Genomic DNA, 19,356 nt, shown 5'->3' with positions numbered 1-19,356 from the left:
TGGCAACTGTTCCATGGACTCGCCAAAGAAATTGATGAGTGTATAGAAACAGTAACTGATGGCTTAGCTTCTGTTAATTTTGAAGTTGTACAACAAAAAGTTGCAGGATACCAAGACGCAGATCAGAGCCAGGACACCTTTGATATCAAGGGGGAAATCATAACAAGCACCACTTTCTATATCTTTCGAGGAATCAGAGAGTACCTGTATTTTGGCCATCTCGGCACTTCAGGCCTCGTTGGTTACTAAGATTACCAGCCTTCATGAACATACTACAATGACTATAGAGACCGCCTGTCAGCTTCTAGCGGCCTACTTCTCTTGCTCTTGGTCTCTGTATTCCACATCACGGGCCTAGCGTCGACGTCTACGACGTTGATGACGAAGCCATACCGTCTCAGTGCCATGGGGTCTGAAGTTGTCGGTATGTTGAGCTTTTCATCCTTGTTGTTAGTAGCGTATTCCGCAACCACAGATGGCTTCAACCCTTGATGTGGAAATGGCTCATCGGATATCGGTCCGGTTCCCAAGTGCACAGCGTGTTTGTAATGGTCCTCTGATGACACCGGTTCGGCAGATTCCACCATATGTAGGTAATTTTGATCTGAAAACGATAACACCAGGTCCGAGTTCCTGTTCCTGGGTGACGTGGGCTCGAGAACGGTTTGTTGAGAGGTACTTGGTTCCTGAGACGGCAGGAACCATAGGACAAATTTTGCCTTAATGAATGGAATGATTTTACGCACCATCATCAGGCGGATGAACGGCACACAAGCACTGGCTCAACGGTCAGCCGGATGATACGCAGCTAAAGATAGGAGAGGGCTTTTGCCTCAAAAACATCTCGCTGGGGGTGAAGGGTCACATCAAACCAGAACTCTCGAAAAGATACTTCAGAGAGACGCTTGGAGGATTAACGTACACTACAAAAGCTGTGGCAGCTTCTAAAGCATACCAGAGCTGCAAGTCTAAAGGGTCCGCGCCTGTTACGATCAACAAATTGATCAACCACAAGACTGATTATCTTGTCTCATGTTGTGCTTACCTACAACAGTTAAACGGGCCCGTACGCTCACGACTCGCATTACTGCAGTGATAAATGTCCTGGCGGGAGTCAACATGAAAGGTCTCTCAACGCAAAAGCAGGGTATTCGAGAGACGTGCATTATTCCGAGGCTAAGCATCGCCACAGCATGCCACTTTTGTTTCCAATGCAGCTGAGTCTTGAGTATTTGCTTTGCCGGTAGCAGTATCACTGTATCAGAAGTCAGTGGTGTTCGACTGCATCGGAAATACCTAATAGCATAAGTAGATGGGGGACGTACGCCAGAGATCCAGTGTCGCATTAGCTATGGGATACCCTCCTTGGCCTTCCCAAAAGTCACGACACTTGCACCCCTGCCACGGTTCTCCTGAATTAATCCAAAGACATGAGAGGCGATTACACATAAGCAGTTGCGCGAATATAAATGAAGAGGTCAGGCAAGCTATAAAGGCAATGGTGCCCCATAAAAAGCCACGGTAGCTTTTGCTACTGGTTTTGAATATTTGCAAGAAAAAGAAGACGACAGATATTTTGACAAAGCCGAGAGAGAAAGCACAGAGTATGTTGTAAGCTATGTTCGCTTTGGTGAAGATAGCAATGTTGTCAAAATTGAGAGTCCAGTAATTTGAAACAGATCCGACTTGGGCCTCTAAAGCAAGTAATGATTGTTAGCCTAGCCAGCCCCTTGCTTTTTGTACAGAATAATGTCTATGGAAAACGGAATCGAGAGAAGGGTATGATCATGCCTGTCACAACGGATACAAACATACTTATAGCAGAGAGAGGTAAGGTAGCAACGGAGAGAATCTGTTAGAGTTAGGGATCAGCTCAATCGAACTGTCTTGGTATCGTCCGTGTTTTGCTCTTACATATGCTGTCACCAGAAAGAAATCTTCTGGACCCCATAATACAAACTGATAGGCCTTGCATGCGAGACGAAGGCCCAGGCAAACGGTCTCGACTGCAACGACGCTAGCAATATGTGGAACGTAGCTTGGGTGTTCTTTGAACATGCTGGGCACTTTTCCAATGCCACATTTGTCCGAGTACTAAGTTTGAGAACAGACCTAATGTTAGCATTTTCTACCTCTTCCTCCAACAACCTACTTGAGTATTGCATCTCGAAAAACGGTAGGATTTCATACCACACGAAAGCCAGCTTCGGGCCAAAGACATGCACATGTTAGTCCACGTTCTTGAATAGTCGAATAGGCCGAAAGAATGTTTGAAAAATGTAAAGGAGGGGAAATTGGCTCACTCCAAAAATCCGAGCTTCCACAGTTCGACCTGCTTTCAAGACAGTCGTCGGCTACTTGTACAAAGACGTTTTTGGTAGTCTCCGTGCAAATGCAAGCCGTATCATTGATTATTCCTGGGCTTTCTGAAGATCGGCCGCACCACTCACGGAGACATGGTGCCTGGCACGAGCAGCACAGGTTAGCGGAAAATACACGTATACTATCAGAATTATTCCCAGAGAATAAAAGTTCATGCTGGAACATTCAAGCTTACAAAACATGGTGGCAAGGTCCACGACGAGAGATTGACCGAGTCGGGAATCTCGAAGCCCAAGGTGGGAGAAAACCATTGTTGGAAAAGAACTAATAGGGCCAGAAGTGCAGGCGAGATAGAAAGCATCCTCGCCAGAGAACCATCAAGCACCGGTTGCTGAGGCACAGATATAGATGTCGAGCGTGAATAGGTCACGTCGTGTAAAGGAGGCTGGAATTTGCCGGTTGGCACAACATTTTATGAAGCCACGAGACCCGCCAAACTTAATAAAACTTTATGTAACTGCTGCGAAAATGGCTTTGACAGGCCCAGCAGCCGCACTCCCCTTTGAGGTGAATCCGTTAAGGTGACCTTTAAGGTGACCTGCGTAGCAAATCGCCGTCTAGCCGGAAATAAGCTGGACGGTGATTCTGAACCTTAGTGACAAGCTTTGGCCATCGTCGATGTAAGTTCCATGACCCCGCTCCTCCACACCAAGAATCATCTGGTGAATACTCAAGTCAGTGTAACTGTAGGTTTCACAGGGGGTGAAACAGGGGGTGAAACGGGGGGTGAAACAGGGGGTGAAACGGAATTCCGTTCGTCAATAACAAATAACAGTAAATTGGTTCTAATCGATGGTTCATGATTGTTGAAAGTGGTGTTGTTGACTAGAAGGTGGGGATATTCCCCCTTGGCCTGTCACGTGGGTCTGGGAGGCTTGGGCCTCTCAGCCTGGCGGGCGTGTGGCTGGAAGTGCCACACGACTCCGTATTCCAACTATCGCAACAGTAACCTCTGCTGTCGTCCCTGTGTGAACTTCTGGCCCCGTGTTATCATAACACTTAAATAGGAATATGTTAGCGCCTCTACGGCTCACATATCGTGTAGCTTTTCTGGAAAGGTCTACAAGCTATGTAATCGTAATTCAACCATGCTACTTTTCCAAGCGAGTGTTGTAAATAGTTAGAAGGTCTTAACGGAGGCTAGCTGCTGCACCACATCTAGCAATGAACCAAAGGTCTGCCAGCCCATGTACTTCTTTCCGAGATGGTCTTATCTTACTGATGTTCGAAACGTAGGTCAATTGTTATATGACAAAGAGGAACGTGCAACCCTCACCTGGCAGCCGGATCCTCGACACAGGGATACTTGTTGAAAAGTTTTACTATGCAGAAACTAATAACTTTACCTAAAACTCACGTACCTTAGCCAAATACCACATTGGAGCGGAACGATTACTGGTGTTGGAGGCCTTACGAAAATAGACTCACCGACCAGATCGCGATTTTGTTATCTTGTACTAGGTATCCTACTTAATGTGTTCTGGCCAACCTAAAGCTGTTTTAGACTGCTGAATGGCTGCAGCACACATTTTTGATTCGTGTGGGAACCATTGTTTTTCACCGACATGTCTAGGGTTCTTCCTTGCCTTGCGATTGCCCGCCAAACGGTCCATTCTCTTAATTCCTCTTAACTCGTCTGGGAGTTACCATGCTGTTTCAGAATCTTGCATATACGTATCAAAAAATGGACCAATTTGCCGTATCTATAGTCGCCAGGCTAGGTCCCCAATAACTTTGTTATGCCGGGTTCTCGCGTCAGTGTGTTGTGTATGCAAGAGCAAACCAACAAACCGGAGCCTTCCGGCAGGCATTCTTTTCATGATGGGAGCACGACTTGCAAAAGTTGACGTAGCAAATTTTCAACCCTTTAAACTGGAAATTTACCAACCCCACAGATTTACGGCAAATTCCTGTTCAAAAAAAATGGTGTGTTAGTATCACACATATCCCTCGAAGGCTATACGCAAAGAGACATTTTCTGAACACAAAAGAGCCATATTTGGACCAAAGATGCTTTTATACTGTAAACATTCAGATTAATTTTAAGCAGATGATGATTTGTGAGTGTGAGTAGTGCTGGTCAAACGCAACTTTAGCACTACCAATCACACTACCCCCAGAAATATGCATCTGGGGAAACCCGATATTGAGGTGCAGTCCTGCAGGGTTACTAGTATATTAATAATCGTTCCCGCAACTTGAAACTTTATTGTATAGCCATGGATCCCTCAAGTTGCCATGAGGCCAATACGACAGGGGCATACAAAGATTGACTGGCTGGAGAGTGTTATTGCCGACAGCTCTATGATCATTTGCCGCTATCTATTGTGTCCGTACAACAAACGCGATGAAGAGACTGACTCTTTTGTTTGAGTCAATTTAGCGATATCGAGTCAGGCCAATGACTCCCATGTGTGAACAAGAAGGGTTTGCAATTATGTAAGGGGAATAACTACGACCCCCCTAAATATAGTGCGAGCAGTCATACTTAGAACGTAGTCCATACTATGTTCGTAACATAACCCAACCATCTACCTACAAGAACATCTTTCACCAAGACAGTATGACTAGTTTCGATCAAAATCAGATTTACTATTTATTGACGATACATGATACTCTCAAGAATTGTCTAGCCATGCAACCCTGAACCCAAACTAAGGAATTATCTATTGTGCAAAAGCCCATATGCTTTAATGTTGTAAAGAGATGAAGAATACTCGAGAAAAAAAATTGAAGCTAAAATCGACGGGTTATTCCGTGTTCTTAAAGTGTTCCTGCGCGTCCTCCTAAGCCTTCTTCTTGCCTTTGGGCATACGAACGAGCCAGTAAAGTCCCAAGGAAGCAACAATGTTGAAGACAATGTAAACCATGCCGATACCGAAGTCGCGCCACCTGTTGTCAAAGTTGGAGCTGATGGACTTCAAGAAGACATTGGTATCGGAAAGCCTGCAGTAACTACAATCGGTCGTGGCCAAAGGATTCTCGAGATAGCCTCCCACAGCGTTCTTGTAGTCCTCCATGAAGTCCCCGCAAGTCTGGTTGGCTGGAGGGTTGAAGTGAATGTACTCATTAACTGCGCACGTTACTTTTGAATTCGCCAAACCAGTCGAGAGGATAGACGACAACAGGTATGTAAACGGCGACAACCTGTACATAAAAATCCAGAAGCCGGGCATGGCCTCAGGGCTAGCCAGAACACCGCAGAATAGCAAACACATCATGAACAGGACGTTAGCGAGGTTTCCGCCCATCTCGGCAGTCTCTGTGATGGCGATGCAGGCGTGCGCGAATGTGCAGGTGAAAATCAGGAATTGCCAAAAGAGAAGCCACATGAGACCGGCTCTCTCGCTGCTCTGGCCTGGGTCACCGTTTCCGTTCAGGCCAACCGGATAGTAAACGCAGATGAACATGAAAACAGACATAAGAGAGTTCCAGGGGATCTCGGTGATGATTTGAGATAGCATGAAGACCTTCCAGCTGTAAGTCTTGGAGGGCCGCTCGCGAACTTCGTACAATGAACGCTGCGTCACAAAGTGAGGCATCTGTTGTTGCACGAGTTGACCGAAAATGGATAGGATGTTGAAGATGGCGAACATTTGATTCTGTAGTCCCTGAATACTAAGAGGGGCGTTAAGAAACACGAGACCAATGAAGAGGGCGACGGAGCAGCAAAGAATGAACTTGGCGTAGATGTAGGATGGGGTACGCCAGTACTGCTGTAACACACGGCGGGTGACGATCAAGAGCTGATCCCACAGGGGGGTAGCGAACTCGCGGTACGCCGCGGCCTTGTCCTCCTCGGTGGATACCTCATGGTTGGCACCGTGAGACTTTAAGCGTTGGAGCTCGTCCTGAACAGCTTGATATTCAGGGCTAGATCGCCAGGCCTGATGCCAGTCCGTCTCCGTAGTCGAACCGGGGGCTGCGCCAATGGCAGTAAGCATCCATTCAGCAGGGTTGGCGCCCTTAGGGCACTTGGGAGCTCCATTTCTCTCAAAGTAGGACGTAAGGGTGTGTGAGTTTTCTCCAATATCGCCAAAGTAAACGGTTCTACCACCCTTTGCCAGGAACAACAGGCGGTCAAAACGTTGAAATAGCATAGCAGACGGTTGGTGAATTGTGCATAGAATGGATTGGCCAGCCTTCGAAAGCTTTTCGAGAAGATCCAAGATGGCCCATGATGTTTGGGAATCCAAGCCAGAAGTAGGTTCATCGACGAAAAGTAGCAAAGGAGGCTTTGCGGCAAGTTCGACGCCAATAGTGAGTCGTTTTCGCTGTTCAACATTCAAGCCCTCGCCAAGGACACCAACAACCGCATCAGCGTACTCTTGCATATCCAAGAGCTTGATAACCTCATCCACGTATGCAAGCTTTTCAGCCTTGGGCGTGCTGGCTGGCTGGCGTAGCAGGGCGCTAAACTCCAAGGCTTCACGAACGGTGCTTGTCTCGAGATGAAGATCTTGTTGTTGAACGTAGCCGGTTTTCCGCTGGAAAGACTGGTCTCGAATCTTGCCATCGACGAGCATTTCTCCTGTAATCACGCCCATAGAGACACGGTCCGCGAGACAGTCGAGCAGAGTGGTTTTTCCTGCACCAGATACACCCATCAATGCCGTAAGAGTACCTGGCTTCACCCACCCATCAACATGGTCGAGGATCCTCCGGGGCTCACCCTTGATTTTGATGTCATAGCAGACGTCGCCCCAGTGGAAAACGCTTGTGGAGGCCTGGATCACGCCTTCGTTACCAGATGCTGCTTTGCCACCCTTCTCGACAATGGCAGAAGGTCCAGACATAGATGCCTCAACATCGTCCTTGCTCTTGGGGGGCGCAGTGACGCCGCGACGGAAGACCAGAACCTCACCCTTGGACTTTTTAGCGGACACATATTCCGTGGCGATGAAGTAGACCATGTGGAGACCGATGGTGAAGGCGATGAGGATGCCGATATTGCGCCATTTGTGGGAGTTGAAGTACTTGTACTGGGAATTAACATAGGCGTCTCCACTGACCAAAGACTGGCCAGGAACAGCACCGACTGTAGAGCAAGCTCTATTAGCCAGGGTGACATTTCCATAGCCTGGAACGGCAGGATCCGGAACAAAGGCACCGCATTCGAACTCGCGGTTGTGAAACTCGTTCAACATAAGCTGGAAGATGTGTTAGCTCTCTGATATCAGTTCAAGACTATAAAATATTGCTCACAGATTCGAATCCATATGCTACAGGGTCCAAGTAGTTGATCCATCTGCACCAACCAAGCATGTAGTCTACTGGAATGACGAATCCAGTGAAAATGACCAAAGCCAGAATCAAAATCGATGCAGGAACCATGGCCTGTGACATTGTGCGAGACAAAGAGGCACTACATACTGTTAGTTTGATCATCATTATAATCGTAAACCATGGGGGCCTACATTGATCTGAACAAGCCCGACATGGAAAGCACCATGAGGAAGGTTGTCAGCAAGAAAAAGAAGAAATTTCCAGGCTGCCGGTTCAAGTTGGTCATAAAGTAGACGATCAGGTCGTAACAAATGGTGTTCAATATCTTGTATGGCATGTCGACGAGAACGGAGGAGAAGGACTCAGCAGAAGCGTGGTAAAAAGCATAGCGAGTATGTTTCTCAACGATTGGTCTCTGTGCATACTGGGTGAGAATTTCCAGTGCACTGGAAAAGGCATTGGCGAGAATGGCGACGAAGAGGACCGCTGATCGACTGTAGAAGGACGAGGTTGTTTCCGGAAGATTGTAGAACAAAGAGGATATAATCAAGGCAGTGCAAGAGTTGGCAATCAAGGCGAAAAGCGTTAAACCAGGACTGCCCTTGAGGAGTTTGAAGCCACGCCAGAGACAAAGCCTGACCTGTTGACCATACGAAAGAATGAAGGGGGATTTGAGACGTTGGTTCTTTGCTTGAACAGACTGCTTTTGGTTTCTAAAGGCTTCGGCGTCGACACCATCAATGGGATGGTCCATCTTGTACTGCTCGATTTGCGCCTTGAGATTCTCACACTCCTGACTGGCATTCCAGCAGGCAGCAAATTCGTCGGGAGTTCTGGGAACGCGGCCTTCGAAGCCGGCACGTACCACACGCTCAGAAGGTGCAGTCATTGAGGTCAAGAAATCAGGTGTTGTCTGGCGATCCGGGCAGTCAAATCCGAGGTTAATAAAGTATTGTCTGGCTTCTGTCGTGCGTCCGAAAAAGATCTGCCGACCCTCGTAAAGGACAAGAACCTTGTCGAAGAGATCATACGCGCTCTGGGGGGCCTGGTAAATCGAGACGGCGCATGTTTGACCGAACAATTCTGACTGTAGTCGAAGGGTCTTACAGAACTCAACGGCGTTGGCGGAATCAAGACCTCTAGTTGAGTTATCCCAGCACTGCAAGGGTGCGTTGGCCAAGGTAGCTTCGGCAATGGTCACTCTCTTTCGTTCTCCTCCCGAAACTCCGCGAATGTACTCATTTCCAACCTGAGTGTTGACCGTGTGACTGATACCGTACATAGCCATGACAACGTCGCGAAGGTGGTCGCAGTACTGTTCGGCTGTGATACCGGGGGGGAGACTCCGTGGGCAGCGAGCCCGTGACGCAAAAGTGAGAGTGTCGCCTACTGAAAGTTGAGGGAAGTGAACATCAACTTCAGCCGTGTAGATGGCGTCACCGGCATGGTGTTTGTGGAGTTCCTTTGCGGAGAGACCTTGGTAGTTGAAGTAAGCACGTTCGTCGGTGTAGATGCCGTTGGTCTCGCCAGCAATTGTCTTGAGGAACGTCGAGCAGCCAGATCCAGGGGGGCCAAGAACGACAAGCATTTCACCAGCCTCAACAACGCCGTTGAAGTCACGAAGGATATCAATACGTCGCTGGCCGCCCGTCTTCGAAGTAAGTTTGCGTGCGAGGCCAGGAATCTCGAGCCAAACATTTCCGACATCCTTCTGGTAATCTGTCTCCTGACCGTATCCAAACACGTTCAGATTCTGGTAGGCAAAACCGGCCGTTCGATATCCGGAGCCATGCTCATTCGTCACGTTGGCAAGCGTCTTTGCCCACTTGCGCGCATTGAAACATGAGCCATGGGGGTTAAGGGGAGAGTTGGGATCGTCGCTGCCGAATAACGCATGGTGGTTGTCGCCAATGTTAACAGCCGAATGTCGGGTGTATTCTCGAGCTAGTTCCTGCACAATGGAATGCCGGCGCTCAAGTTCGGTGTCGTTGCCGTCCTCGTCAGTGGTTGATGCAGATGCATCTCCTTCGTAGAGCGAAGTGCCCTCAGCAGCCTTGGGGACCGGGGGCTTCTCGTTCGCTCCCGAGCTTGTGTCGTGCTCATTCACGAACGTTTTCTGGCTGCCAGCAGGGGACCGACCCGCTACTCGCGCCGTGTGATCGGCATTGAAGGGTATGGTAGGCGCAGACATGTTGTGGCCCTAGTATGGTAGTTGTCCGATCTAACAGTAGTTTCTGGCTGATGGAGCGGCTGCAAGTATATCTTGCTTCCCTAGGAATGAAATACGCGTCAGATTTTTGGTTCTTCACCATATGCGAATATTGAAACCTACCGATCAGCACCAACCAGGTCTTTACTCAGCCTACCACAGTAGCCTTGGACTTAACAATAAGATTATGAATAAGAAACTGTAACGAGGAGTTGTAAGTTGAAACTGGAACAGGCCAGGAGAAGATGTTTGAAATGTTGAACTATCTTGTAGATAAGGCTGTTTCTAGATTTGCCATGAGCTTCACGGACTGCAATTTCTCTCCGTGTTTCCACGACCCATAACACGTAAGGGGTCCATCTCAGAATCCGGGCTATCAGATTGGAACCAGCGCCCCGGGTCTTCCGTGTGTATCAGCAAATTAACCGGATTCCACGCTTTTGACGTAGTAAGGGGGCCATGTGTATATGCTGTATACAGTCTGAGTCTGAAAGAAAATTCAGGTGTGTTGTTGGTTGTATACAAGCTGCGGCTTACTGCATGCAAGTGAATGGGTCTCGATAGCGGCGGGCCGCCTTGGCGAGGATCATCACGTAAAACCCGCCATGTTGTCTAGCACGGAGGGGAGTGTGGGTCCACAGGGGCGGGCTTTCGGAATCCTAAAGTGCCCCGACAGCGGACGCCGTCGACCCCGTATTTTTACCGAGAAGTCCAAATTCCCCAGCGTCTAAATCCAACTCTACTCGAAGCTTAAAGCCTTATAAGGGCCACCAGTTCGTTTGACCTTTACCTTTGTTTTCGTTCTGGCCGCGCTTTGTCCTGTACCGCATCCCAACTTTTCTCTATCAACGCCAGGACCCACTATGACCAGGATTTACATCTTTCGATATGATGTCCAATAGAGCTACGCAAATTACGATTTAGTATACGGGGAGTCAGTCTTCGAGATGCACTTACACCACACTACACTTCACTTTTGGCTATCCTGGTCTTTCGAAATCCTCACAGCATTCTATTCGTTGTCTTTTGTTTCCGCATTCAGATACTTTAATCACTCAAACACGGACAACATTGCCGAAGTTGTCAGACTGCTTGGTGCGGATTGCAACCCGAATGCGACAACGACTCGATGCCAGTCAGGCCACCCAACATCACGACATGCACGGTATCCGCAGTGGGCAAAGCAAGGGCAGCTCGCCAAGTCTCGGCCATCCGCCTAATCAGAGTTACACATCCATATCTTCGGGGTCCGCTTGCAACACCGCAAGTGGCGCTTTGCTTCATTTGTAATCCGTGACGCTTCTACGAGCAGTGCATGAGCGGGGCAATTCGCTATTCTCCTCTAGGATTCACTACGTACATCGCGTTCTGATATCAGCTCCAGGGGGTTCCCCCCCAATAACCAAACATCAAATCTACTTACGGGGCTTACTAGGGTTCAACAACGCCTCCGTCTCCACGGAATGAGCTAGTAGCAAGGGTTGCCCCCGAGGCGAATTCTTCATTAACACGAGCAACCAGGGTGTGCACACCCTCAAATCTGTGATACCACATTGCTTCCCTTTGGAGTTCAACAAATCAGATGCCGGACCCCAAGCCCTAAATCCGGACTCTTGTCTGCCTGTGGCTGAACGGTGGGTGCTAGGAAGAGGAGAACAATGGCTATTGGTTTAAGTTGACCCATCGTTTCTAGAACATGCCGCCTCGGTGTCCTTTTCTCTGACACTAGCTTGTCAACAATGGCTCTCATGGCGTAATTAGGTGATCTTAGGACCCCGCCTCCAGTCAGAGTCACCTCGGATGATTGCTTAAACCCGAGAGAAGCAAATCTTCTAGAGAATGAAGCAATGAATGATGCGGAGTGACAAGCCCGATTATCAATATGTTCGACCGGACGGGATCCGATACGGCACCTGCACATGGAGCCAACTCGCACGCTCTATATGGACTAGCCGAAGCTTGGTAATACGGGTAGGTATTTGAGTTCGGAATTCAGTGCTACGTTTTCGTCAGAAAAGGTTTGCCAACAGATTTGAGAAGACATCGCGCTAGGAGCTCAGCCAGACACTTCCAAGGGTCATCTGCAAGTTAAGCTAACTTGAGTATTCTACCGCATTTAAAAGAGAACTTCTCCTTACGACTTTAGTTTTCATGTCCCTCGACCTCAAATCACTACTCAGAACAACGACTGATCATGAGAGACAAATGAGCAAGGTAGTTACCCAGAAAGCGCGCTCTGGATGCTTACACGCGTACACCGCAGAAAGCCCTTTAGTTGTATGCTCGCAGCCACCTTGAAATTTTCCTATTTGAAAGCTCGAACTTGAATCAACCACAGATTCCTGCAAAGCATCAGTCACAAAAGACTTCGCCCGGCTGACTAAGATCATGTGAGTTTAGTCCATAGCTCAAGGAATCTCCGGTAGCATTGAAAGAAACTTGACTACACCTGCGGACCCTGGAAGTGGATCTATCGTCTTAGGAAATATCATGTCCTGGACAAGACCTCGTTACAGAATAGGAATCAGTATGGCAAAACGTATCATGAGGTTTTTTTCTTGGTGACACCACCTAAGTCTGTTTTGCCCATTATGATTCCATTTTCTTGATCTTTGTTCCCGTGGACGTCTCTTTTGAAGAGACTACTTAATCAAGTAAAAAACAGCATGATACCTTTTTTATTAAAGACCAAGTACACAAGTCTTTGATGGCCAGTAACTGTGGCTCCACTGGAGGAGAACACAAACAAGCCGGCAGGCAAATTTTTGATACGTCGAAGGCATAAGATCTCGGTCTTCAGAGAACCTGGGACATAAAAAAAATCATTGCACATGCGTATTCTCTGCAGTTCTCTATGTTAGAGACAATGTGAGAAAAAAAAGAATGAGAGTGACGAGTTCGCAGTAGCGCTTAGATATAATTAACCTGTTTGTAAGTAAGGGCTCATGTGACAGACTTTTTAACACATCTTTCTCCTAGCTTCAGCAACTATGGCTTAGGAAGTTACCAAATCCCTGTAGGAAGGAGGTTTTAAATCACTAATTCGATAAATGCTTGTAGTGACAACGAAGTGTTTATTGCCGTGTAGTAATTGTGGTTTCCATAGTATATATACATACAAGATTAAGACGTCAAGTTCTGTATCGCCACATGGAGTTCCACTGGCTAGAAATCTGCAAACTTAGAGCTACCAAGCATTTCTGATCTGATCTAGAAAGAAAATGAGAAAGCAAGAAAACGGGAAAAGTTTTCTCCTCTGTGATGACTATTAAAAATCGGTTGTTCCAGAGATGGATTCCCACTCATCCATGAGAGCAAGAGTCTCCTTACACTTCCTCCGTACTGCAGCAAGGCAGTCAGTGCCTAGAACCAGTCTGATTGGAATTTCCCTGCCCGCAGCAATCCCAGACTTTGTCATGACATCCACCACAACACGAGCACCTTTTACTGGATCTCCGGGCTGGTGGTTATCCGCGGAGTCAAGTAGCTTCTTGTATTCGCCCGCTGGGCCGACATTGTAAGCGTCTAGATCCACCTTGGATTTGAGGCGGGCACCAGGATTCAGGAAACCGGTACGAAAGTAGCCCGGCTCGAGCGCACAAACGACAACACCAAACGGGCTGAGCTCATCACGGAATGCTTCCGTAAGATTGCTTACAGCAGCTTTGGTAGCGCAGTACAGCCCAGCAGCAGCGCAGCTCTCCCAGCTACCTAGACTGCCGATATTGACAATGACGCCAAAACCTTGGGCTCGTAGATGAGGAGCCGCGGCACGGCAAACTTTGAGAGTGCCGAGGACGTTGGTGTTGAATTGATCAAAAGCCTCTTTGGCATCGGCTTCTTCGACAGTGCCCTCGAGGGCGTAGCCGGCAGAGTTGATGACATGAGTGACCTTACCATAGATGGTGAAGGCTTTATTAACAATGTCGGTGACGGTGGCCTCATCGGCAATAACATCAAGAGGCAAAAGGTCGGCTCCGGCAGTGGCGAGGCTGGAGATCTTGGAAGTGTTGCGGGCGGTTGCGATAACACGGTGGCCACGGGCAAGGGCCTCTTTGGCGATTTCAAAGCCGAAGCCTGAAGAAGCGCCGGTAATGAACCAAACTGGGGACTCCATTTTTGGGTGTTACAGTCTTATTGTCCGAACAGAAGATTTGAGCTGGGGATACTGATGTTCTCTTGATAGAAACTTGGTAGATTCGGAAGTCAAGGTGAATATATCAAGGTAGTCAAGATTTGTCTCTGAATGATTGTGCTTGAAATTCGATTTGTAAAGGATATAAGTCCGTCATTTATAGACATTTCCTTGAGGCAGACTACAATGAAGATGAGGGGGAGACATTCGGCTCTCATGATGATGTATGCCAGATTTCGGGGTGTCAGCCATTGGTGAAACATAACGGCGATAACCTCACAAGCGATTTGCTTAGGTGGTGGTGTGGGACGGAGTTTAGCCATCTGAGGATAACTACGAGGCGCTGCTGTGCGTATGGATATCACGTTAAGTACACGACATATCATTGTCAGTTGAGGCTTACACATTTGATTGTTATTGGCCCAAACGCCGCCACCTACTACTAGGGAGGGAGAAGAGAGTTAACGCCGAAGGATTATAGGAAAGTTGCTCCGCCGTCGGTGATAGGTGATGTGTTTCGTCCGTTGGAGTTAAGGAATTGGAGCGAGGGCTACATGCGGCTGGAACTCGCATGTTTTATTGATCTACACGATCCTGTTCATTCTCGAGCTTCAATACACAAAAAGTTGATGTGTCGGTGGGTTTGCTTGACTTTGATATGGCCGCCTAGGAGATGCGGTCGGCAGTTTAACGACCCCAGAATCCCCTAGCACCATTAGGGAGCAGCACGGTGGATCTAGCTCCGTAGGTGGATCTGTCGTCGGAATATTTTCCACCATGCGCCGACCGCTTTGGCGGGGAGTTGGACCGGGCGTGGACCTGAGTCGCATTCGAACTCCGCGTCTTCGGCTTGACACATATCCCTCTGCCCAACATGGCTGTCGCGCCCTGAAGGCTCCTCATGCAAGAAGCCGCCGAGCGACTCGTAAACGAACCCTTTTTTCCGTGACGAGACGCATCAGCATGAACTTGCTGCCCTCGACTTGGCTCCTCTCACAATGGGTCTCCTGACCTCACTCCCGAAGCTACCCCTCGTTGGGTCCATTCTCATCGTCCTCTGCTCCTTCTTCACGCCCACGACGGCCTATACCGAACTCGGAGACGATGCTCTACGCGCGATTCCCTCCGGAGGGGACAGCTTTAACATCAACACCGGCTCCCTGCTCGCGCCGATCCTTATTCCTCGCGTTCCTGGCACCCCTGGCTCGTCCAAAGTGCAGCAACACTTTGTAGACTTTTTCCGTGCCAACCTGCCCGAGTGGACGATCGAGTGGCACAACTCGACTTCCAAGACGCCCGCGACAGGAGACAAGGATATACCGTTCACCAACCTCATCTTTCGCCGCGATCCGCCATGGGCCAAGGATGGAGAGGTCGAGCGCTTGACGCTCGTTGCTCATTATGACAGTCTCGTTCACCCCGATGGCTTTATAGGAGCGATTGATAGCGCGGCACCATGCGCGATGCTTCTCCATGCTGCGAGGAGCATCGAGGCTGCTCTGGTGAAGAAGTGGAAGGCCATGCAGGCGTCGGGTGACGCTGGAAGTGGGCTGGAGGAGGAGAAGGGAATACAAATCGTTCTGCTTGACGGAGAGGAGGCATGGGTTACCTGGACCGACACGGATTCCCTTTATGGAGCTAGGTACGCTTGCGGCAGGCCATGATGATTGCTTCGTCTCTTCTAACTTGGTCCAGGGCACTCGCTCAAAGCTGGGAAGAGGAAATTCACCCCGACTCGATCTACAAGTCCGGGCTTTCGTCCATCAGCCTGTTTCTTCTCATCGATCTACTCGGTGCTCCTAACCCACAGATCCCCTCATATTTCGCATCAACACACTGGGCTTACAAGAAAATGGCCAAGATTGAACATCGCATGCGCAAGCTGGGGGTGCTTGAGTCCAAGCCAAAGCGACCCTTCTTGGTGGATAGGAACAAGAAGGAAGGCGGTTTGGCGCAAGGCTACATCATGGACGACCACGTGCCGTTCATGGAACGTGGCGTTGAGATTTTGCACATCATTCCGAATCCGTTCCCTGAGGTCTGGCATCAGATAACAGATGACGGAGAGCACTTGGATTTGCCAACAGTTCGGGACTGGGCTCGTATCATCACGGTATTTGCGGCAGAATGGATGGAGGTGGATGAATTTCTGCCAAAAAAGCCGGCAGAGAAGATGCACGATCCCAGTGACCCTCGGATGGAACTTTGATATTTTACTGCATTTGGAAAGCATTGCATGATTTAAATAGACGGGTTTCAGTCACATTTTATTCCAGGAATTGAGGCTTCAAGGTGGTCCTGGCGTATTAGATGTTCTGTCATGAGCAATTCATTTTCACCGTTGACTTTAAGATGGCATTATCATGTTTGTTGGATCTAATGCTGCAAATTCAACCCTGAGTCTTTTCAACTTGCCTCCAGCTCCTAACACATAGTAATTGGGCTTTCGAGAACCCTATGGACTCCGAGTTTGCAAGGGTATTGAACAAACTCCAGCTCTCATTTATTCACCATTTCATAGGATTAGGCACGTACTGTATGCAAGGCCGTGCTAACAGTCTCCCACACGGCCTCCTTGGTCCCGCTGTATGTGGTCCGTGCACTAATCGGTAGTTCGTAATGGACATGAAAGCTGTCCATAAGTGAGCATTGGTGATGTGAAGCTCCCGCCCCAGCTACAAGCTGCAACAGACAAGTCGCCCAACCAGCAACAATGCGATTCCTCCACTCCTTGACGCCCGCCCTCGCGCTTTTTGCGGCTGGTGCCGCGCAGGCCGCTTCTTCATGGGGATTCGACAGTGCCACCGTTTCTATTGCTGGAAAGGGCAAGGATGCCATCAAGGAGAAGTAAGTTGCTAAACGAGCCACCGTTGACGAGGGAATGCCTTCGAACTGGAACGACCAATTGCTGACCCTATTGAAATTACAGGCTTAGCGCGACTTCGCCTCTCAAGAAGCCCGTTTCTCTTGGATCCAAAGACTCCCTCAAGGTCATTCTGACGGCCAAGGAGGGTGACAAGGCCAAGCGCCCGCACCAAGCGTTCCTGATCCTCAAGGAGACGGAGACTGGCCTCGAAGCCCCCTTTCCTCTAGAGCTCAAAGAGAACGGCCGCGGCGTCGTCGATGTCGTATGTCTGCCCTATCAACATATCGTTCCCAATTGGAAGTATCGGCGAGCTGATAACCATCATTACAGGCACAGAAGGACCTTCCCATCCAGCACTTGCTGGCTACCAAGCCCCTCCGCGCCAGCGTTGTTATCGGCTCATTCGGCTCCTCCAAGGCTCTCGATGCCACCGTCTTCGATGTCGAGGTGAAGCGTGACACCACCGCCGTCCTTCCGACCTACGAGGCTCCCCTTCGCTATGGCAAGCAGCCTGAGATTCACCACATCTTCCGCGCGGACCCCCGCAGCCCGCCCAAGGTCATTTCTCTGGTCTTTGTGCTGGCTGTTCTTGCCACAATCCCCGTGCTTCTTGTGGGCGTATGTTCTCCTTTCTTGCAATTTTCCTTGTCAAGGACACCCCTCTTTGTGAGATGGACGCAGGTACTGACAAGCTACAGTGGCTCTCTCTCGGCGCCAACTTCAACCATCTTTCCAAGGCCCTCGGTGCCGCCCCTATCTCCCATGCCGTCTTCTTCGGCTCCATCATCGCCATGGAGGGTGTCTTCTTCCTCTACTACAGCACTTGGAACCTGTTCCAGACCCTGCCTGTCATCGGCATTGTCGCGACTTCCATCTTCCTCAGCGGCTCCAAGGCCCTTGGCGAGGTCCAGAGCCGTCGCCTGGCCGGCCAGCGGTAAAGCCTTCCTCCGGCTACACAAAGGTCCAAATATACGAGCGAAACTTTTCTTTCGCATCATGTGGGGAAAGGGATAAGTGGCTCATCATGTTTATGGCGGCGGAAACTTCGGGGGTCTAAAAAAGTTAAGGGGATAGGATGGTTGTTGAAGAAGAACCTCCCCCCGCTATTGTACATCAGCATTCACGACAGCACTAGGGCATCTGTGGACTAGACAAGACCGAGAAACAATAAAAGGTGAAATGAACCAAGTGGAATTAGAGCCATCTACCCAACGCCGTGCCCGCTCTGTCAGACTGAAAAATGAACTCCCAACTCAAAAAAAGTCACACAAATCTCTAGGCCTTCTGCTGGCCACGCTGGACCTCTTCACTCCTCAAAACCTCGACACTTCTTCTAGCAGGAACTTGCGATGCCTCCCTTTCTTCGTACGCGGGCGGCGGCATATCGTCCCCAGTCGACGCCCTCCGCCCGCTCTCCCGCTCAACGTCCCCAGCGAACCCCTCCTGTCTCGCAGACGAGCCTGCGTGATGCGTCCTCCACTGCTGCTCATGATGATGATGATGATGATGATGATGATGATCCGCGCCCACGGCCATGTATCCCGGAGCATACTCAGGGTATCTCCTATACGCATATCGCTGCGCCCTCAGAGCGTCCTTCCTAGCGTGCTTCATAGCCCTCCGCTCCCGCTTCTGCTGACGCCCCTTACCGAAGGGAAGCACGACAGCGCAGATGCCGCAGGGCTGACCGTTGTGCCCGCTGCTGCAGCCGCAGTTGGCATCGGAGGAACGGTCCGCTGTGTAGCTGGCCGCGGTAGTGACGACGGGCTGGTTTGTCTTGTTGTGGTTGTGGCCGTATGGGTTCCTGCCGGCGGCGACGTGGACGACGGTTGATACGAGACCGGTGATGAGACCCATTTGGAGACTTTGAATGAAGAGGATTGGTTACAAAAGTGATTGATATAGTAAGAGTGGTGTAGTTGATGCTCCGGCGTAATGAGTGAGTAATATGAACAGCTTGAACAACAGTTGGTTTGTTCAAATTATGCTTAGAATGGATGTGATGGTTCTGATGCTTTCTAACAACTACTTATTTTTCCCAGGGCATCACCGCGTCTTTATATCTATTTCTCATCCTCGCACCATATCTAAAATATGGCGCCCTCCCTGAACAATAAACTTCTCTTTCGGAAAGCCCATTCGAAAATCGTCGCCAGGCCTCAGCGGCGCACCACGCCGCAGGAAGCTGTAGCCAAGCCACGGCGGACCAAGTGGGTCGCCGGCACCGATTTGCCGGGTGCATCCAGTCGCGAACCCCGGCCAACAGGTTTGGGGGGGTCAGTTCTGAGAGAGACTGTAGTACTGGCTCCTTCAGCCGTAGGCAACAGGGCGCTATCTGCTCGCGATGCACGTCAGCGTCTCGCACTCGGTTAACCGTTAGTCCAATCAGTGGAGACCCGGATGTTAGCGTTGCACGAACGATATGTTCAGAACAGGGAGACGATGGCTGGTCAATTGTAGGTCAAGACGGGATGTCCGATCAAGAAATCAAAGATGCGTCTACTTCTTGAGAGAAGGTAGAAAAATGCAGACTGAATA

General features: G+C 49.5%; 6 protein-coding genes across 6 annotated transcripts; 2 read left to right on the top strand and 4 right to left on the bottom strand.

Moving 5' to 3' along the window:
* Nucleotides 1–281: 281 nt before the first annotated feature.
* Nucleotides 282–2,683, bottom strand: CTRU02_209752 (CFEM domain-containing protein; the record flags this gene model as incomplete). The annotated part of the gene is made up of 6 exons (XM_070205330.1): nucleotides 282–777; nucleotides 923–1,016; nucleotides 1,816–1,852; nucleotides 1,915–2,006; nucleotides 2,451–2,463; nucleotides 2,558–2,683. The coding sequence occupies 6 exons, from the start codon at nucleotides 2,681–2,683 to the stop codon at nucleotides 282–284; spliced, it is 858 nt and encodes a 285-aa protein (XP_070060978.1).
* Nucleotides 2,684–5,168: 2,485 nt separating this feature from the next.
* CTRU02_209751 (ABC transporter cdr4) lies at nucleotides 5,169–9,799 on the bottom strand (the record flags this gene model as incomplete). Its single annotated transcript, XM_036720566.1, has 3 exons — nucleotides 5,169–7,532; nucleotides 7,588–7,747; nucleotides 7,800–9,799. 3 exons carry the CDS (start codon nucleotides 9,797–9,799, stop codon nucleotides 5,169–5,171), a joined length of 4,524 nt encoding a protein of 1,507 aa, XP_036587406.1.
* Nucleotides 9,800–13,085: 3,286 nt separating this feature from the next.
* CTRU02_209750 (retinol dehydrogenase 8) lies at nucleotides 13,086–13,934 on the bottom strand (the record flags this gene model as incomplete). Its single annotated transcript, XM_036720565.1, has 1 exon — nucleotides 13,086–13,934. One exon carries the CDS (start codon nucleotides 13,932–13,934, stop codon nucleotides 13,086–13,088), a length of 849 nt encoding a protein of 282 aa, XP_036587405.1.
* Nucleotides 13,935–14,950: 1,016 nt separating this feature from the next.
* Nucleotides 14,951–16,161, top strand: CTRU02_209749 (glutaminyl-peptide cyclotransferase; the record flags this gene model as incomplete). The annotated part of the gene is made up of 2 exons (XM_036720564.1): nucleotides 14,951–15,594; nucleotides 15,648–16,161. 2 exons carry the CDS (start codon nucleotides 14,951–14,953, stop codon nucleotides 16,159–16,161), a joined length of 1,158 nt encoding a protein of 385 aa, XP_036587404.1.
* A 504-nt stretch (nucleotides 16,162–16,665) lies between these two features.
* On the top strand, nucleotides 16,666–17,756 carry CTRU02_209748 (oligosaccharyltransferase subunit ribophorin ii; the record flags this gene model as incomplete). Its single annotated transcript, XM_036720563.1, has 4 exons — nucleotides 16,666–16,799; nucleotides 16,882–17,080; nucleotides 17,149–17,436; nucleotides 17,517–17,756. The coding sequence occupies 4 exons, from the start codon at nucleotides 16,666–16,668 to the stop codon at nucleotides 17,754–17,756; spliced, it is 861 nt and encodes a 286-aa protein (XP_036587403.1).
* A 337-nt stretch (nucleotides 17,757–18,093) lies between these two features.
* Nucleotides 18,094–18,675, bottom strand: CTRU02_209747 (uncharacterized protein; the record flags this gene model as incomplete). The annotated part of the gene is made up of 1 exon (XM_036720562.1): nucleotides 18,094–18,675. The coding sequence occupies one exon, from the start codon at nucleotides 18,673–18,675 to the stop codon at nucleotides 18,094–18,096; it is 582 nt and encodes a 193-aa protein (XP_036587402.1).
* Nucleotides 18,676–19,356: the final 681 nt, after the last annotated feature.

The sequence above is a fragment of the Colletotrichum truncatum genome (genome assembly GCF_014235925.2).
Source record: "Colletotrichum truncatum strain CMES1059 chromosome Unknown Contig_0006, whole genome shotgun sequence".
Lineage (NCBI taxonomy): Eukaryota > Fungi > Ascomycota > Sordariomycetes > Glomerellales > Glomerellaceae > Colletotrichum > Colletotrichum truncatum.
The sequence above is the reverse complement of the archived record's forward strand: the minus strand, read 5'-3'. Positions and strand labels throughout refer to the sequence as shown.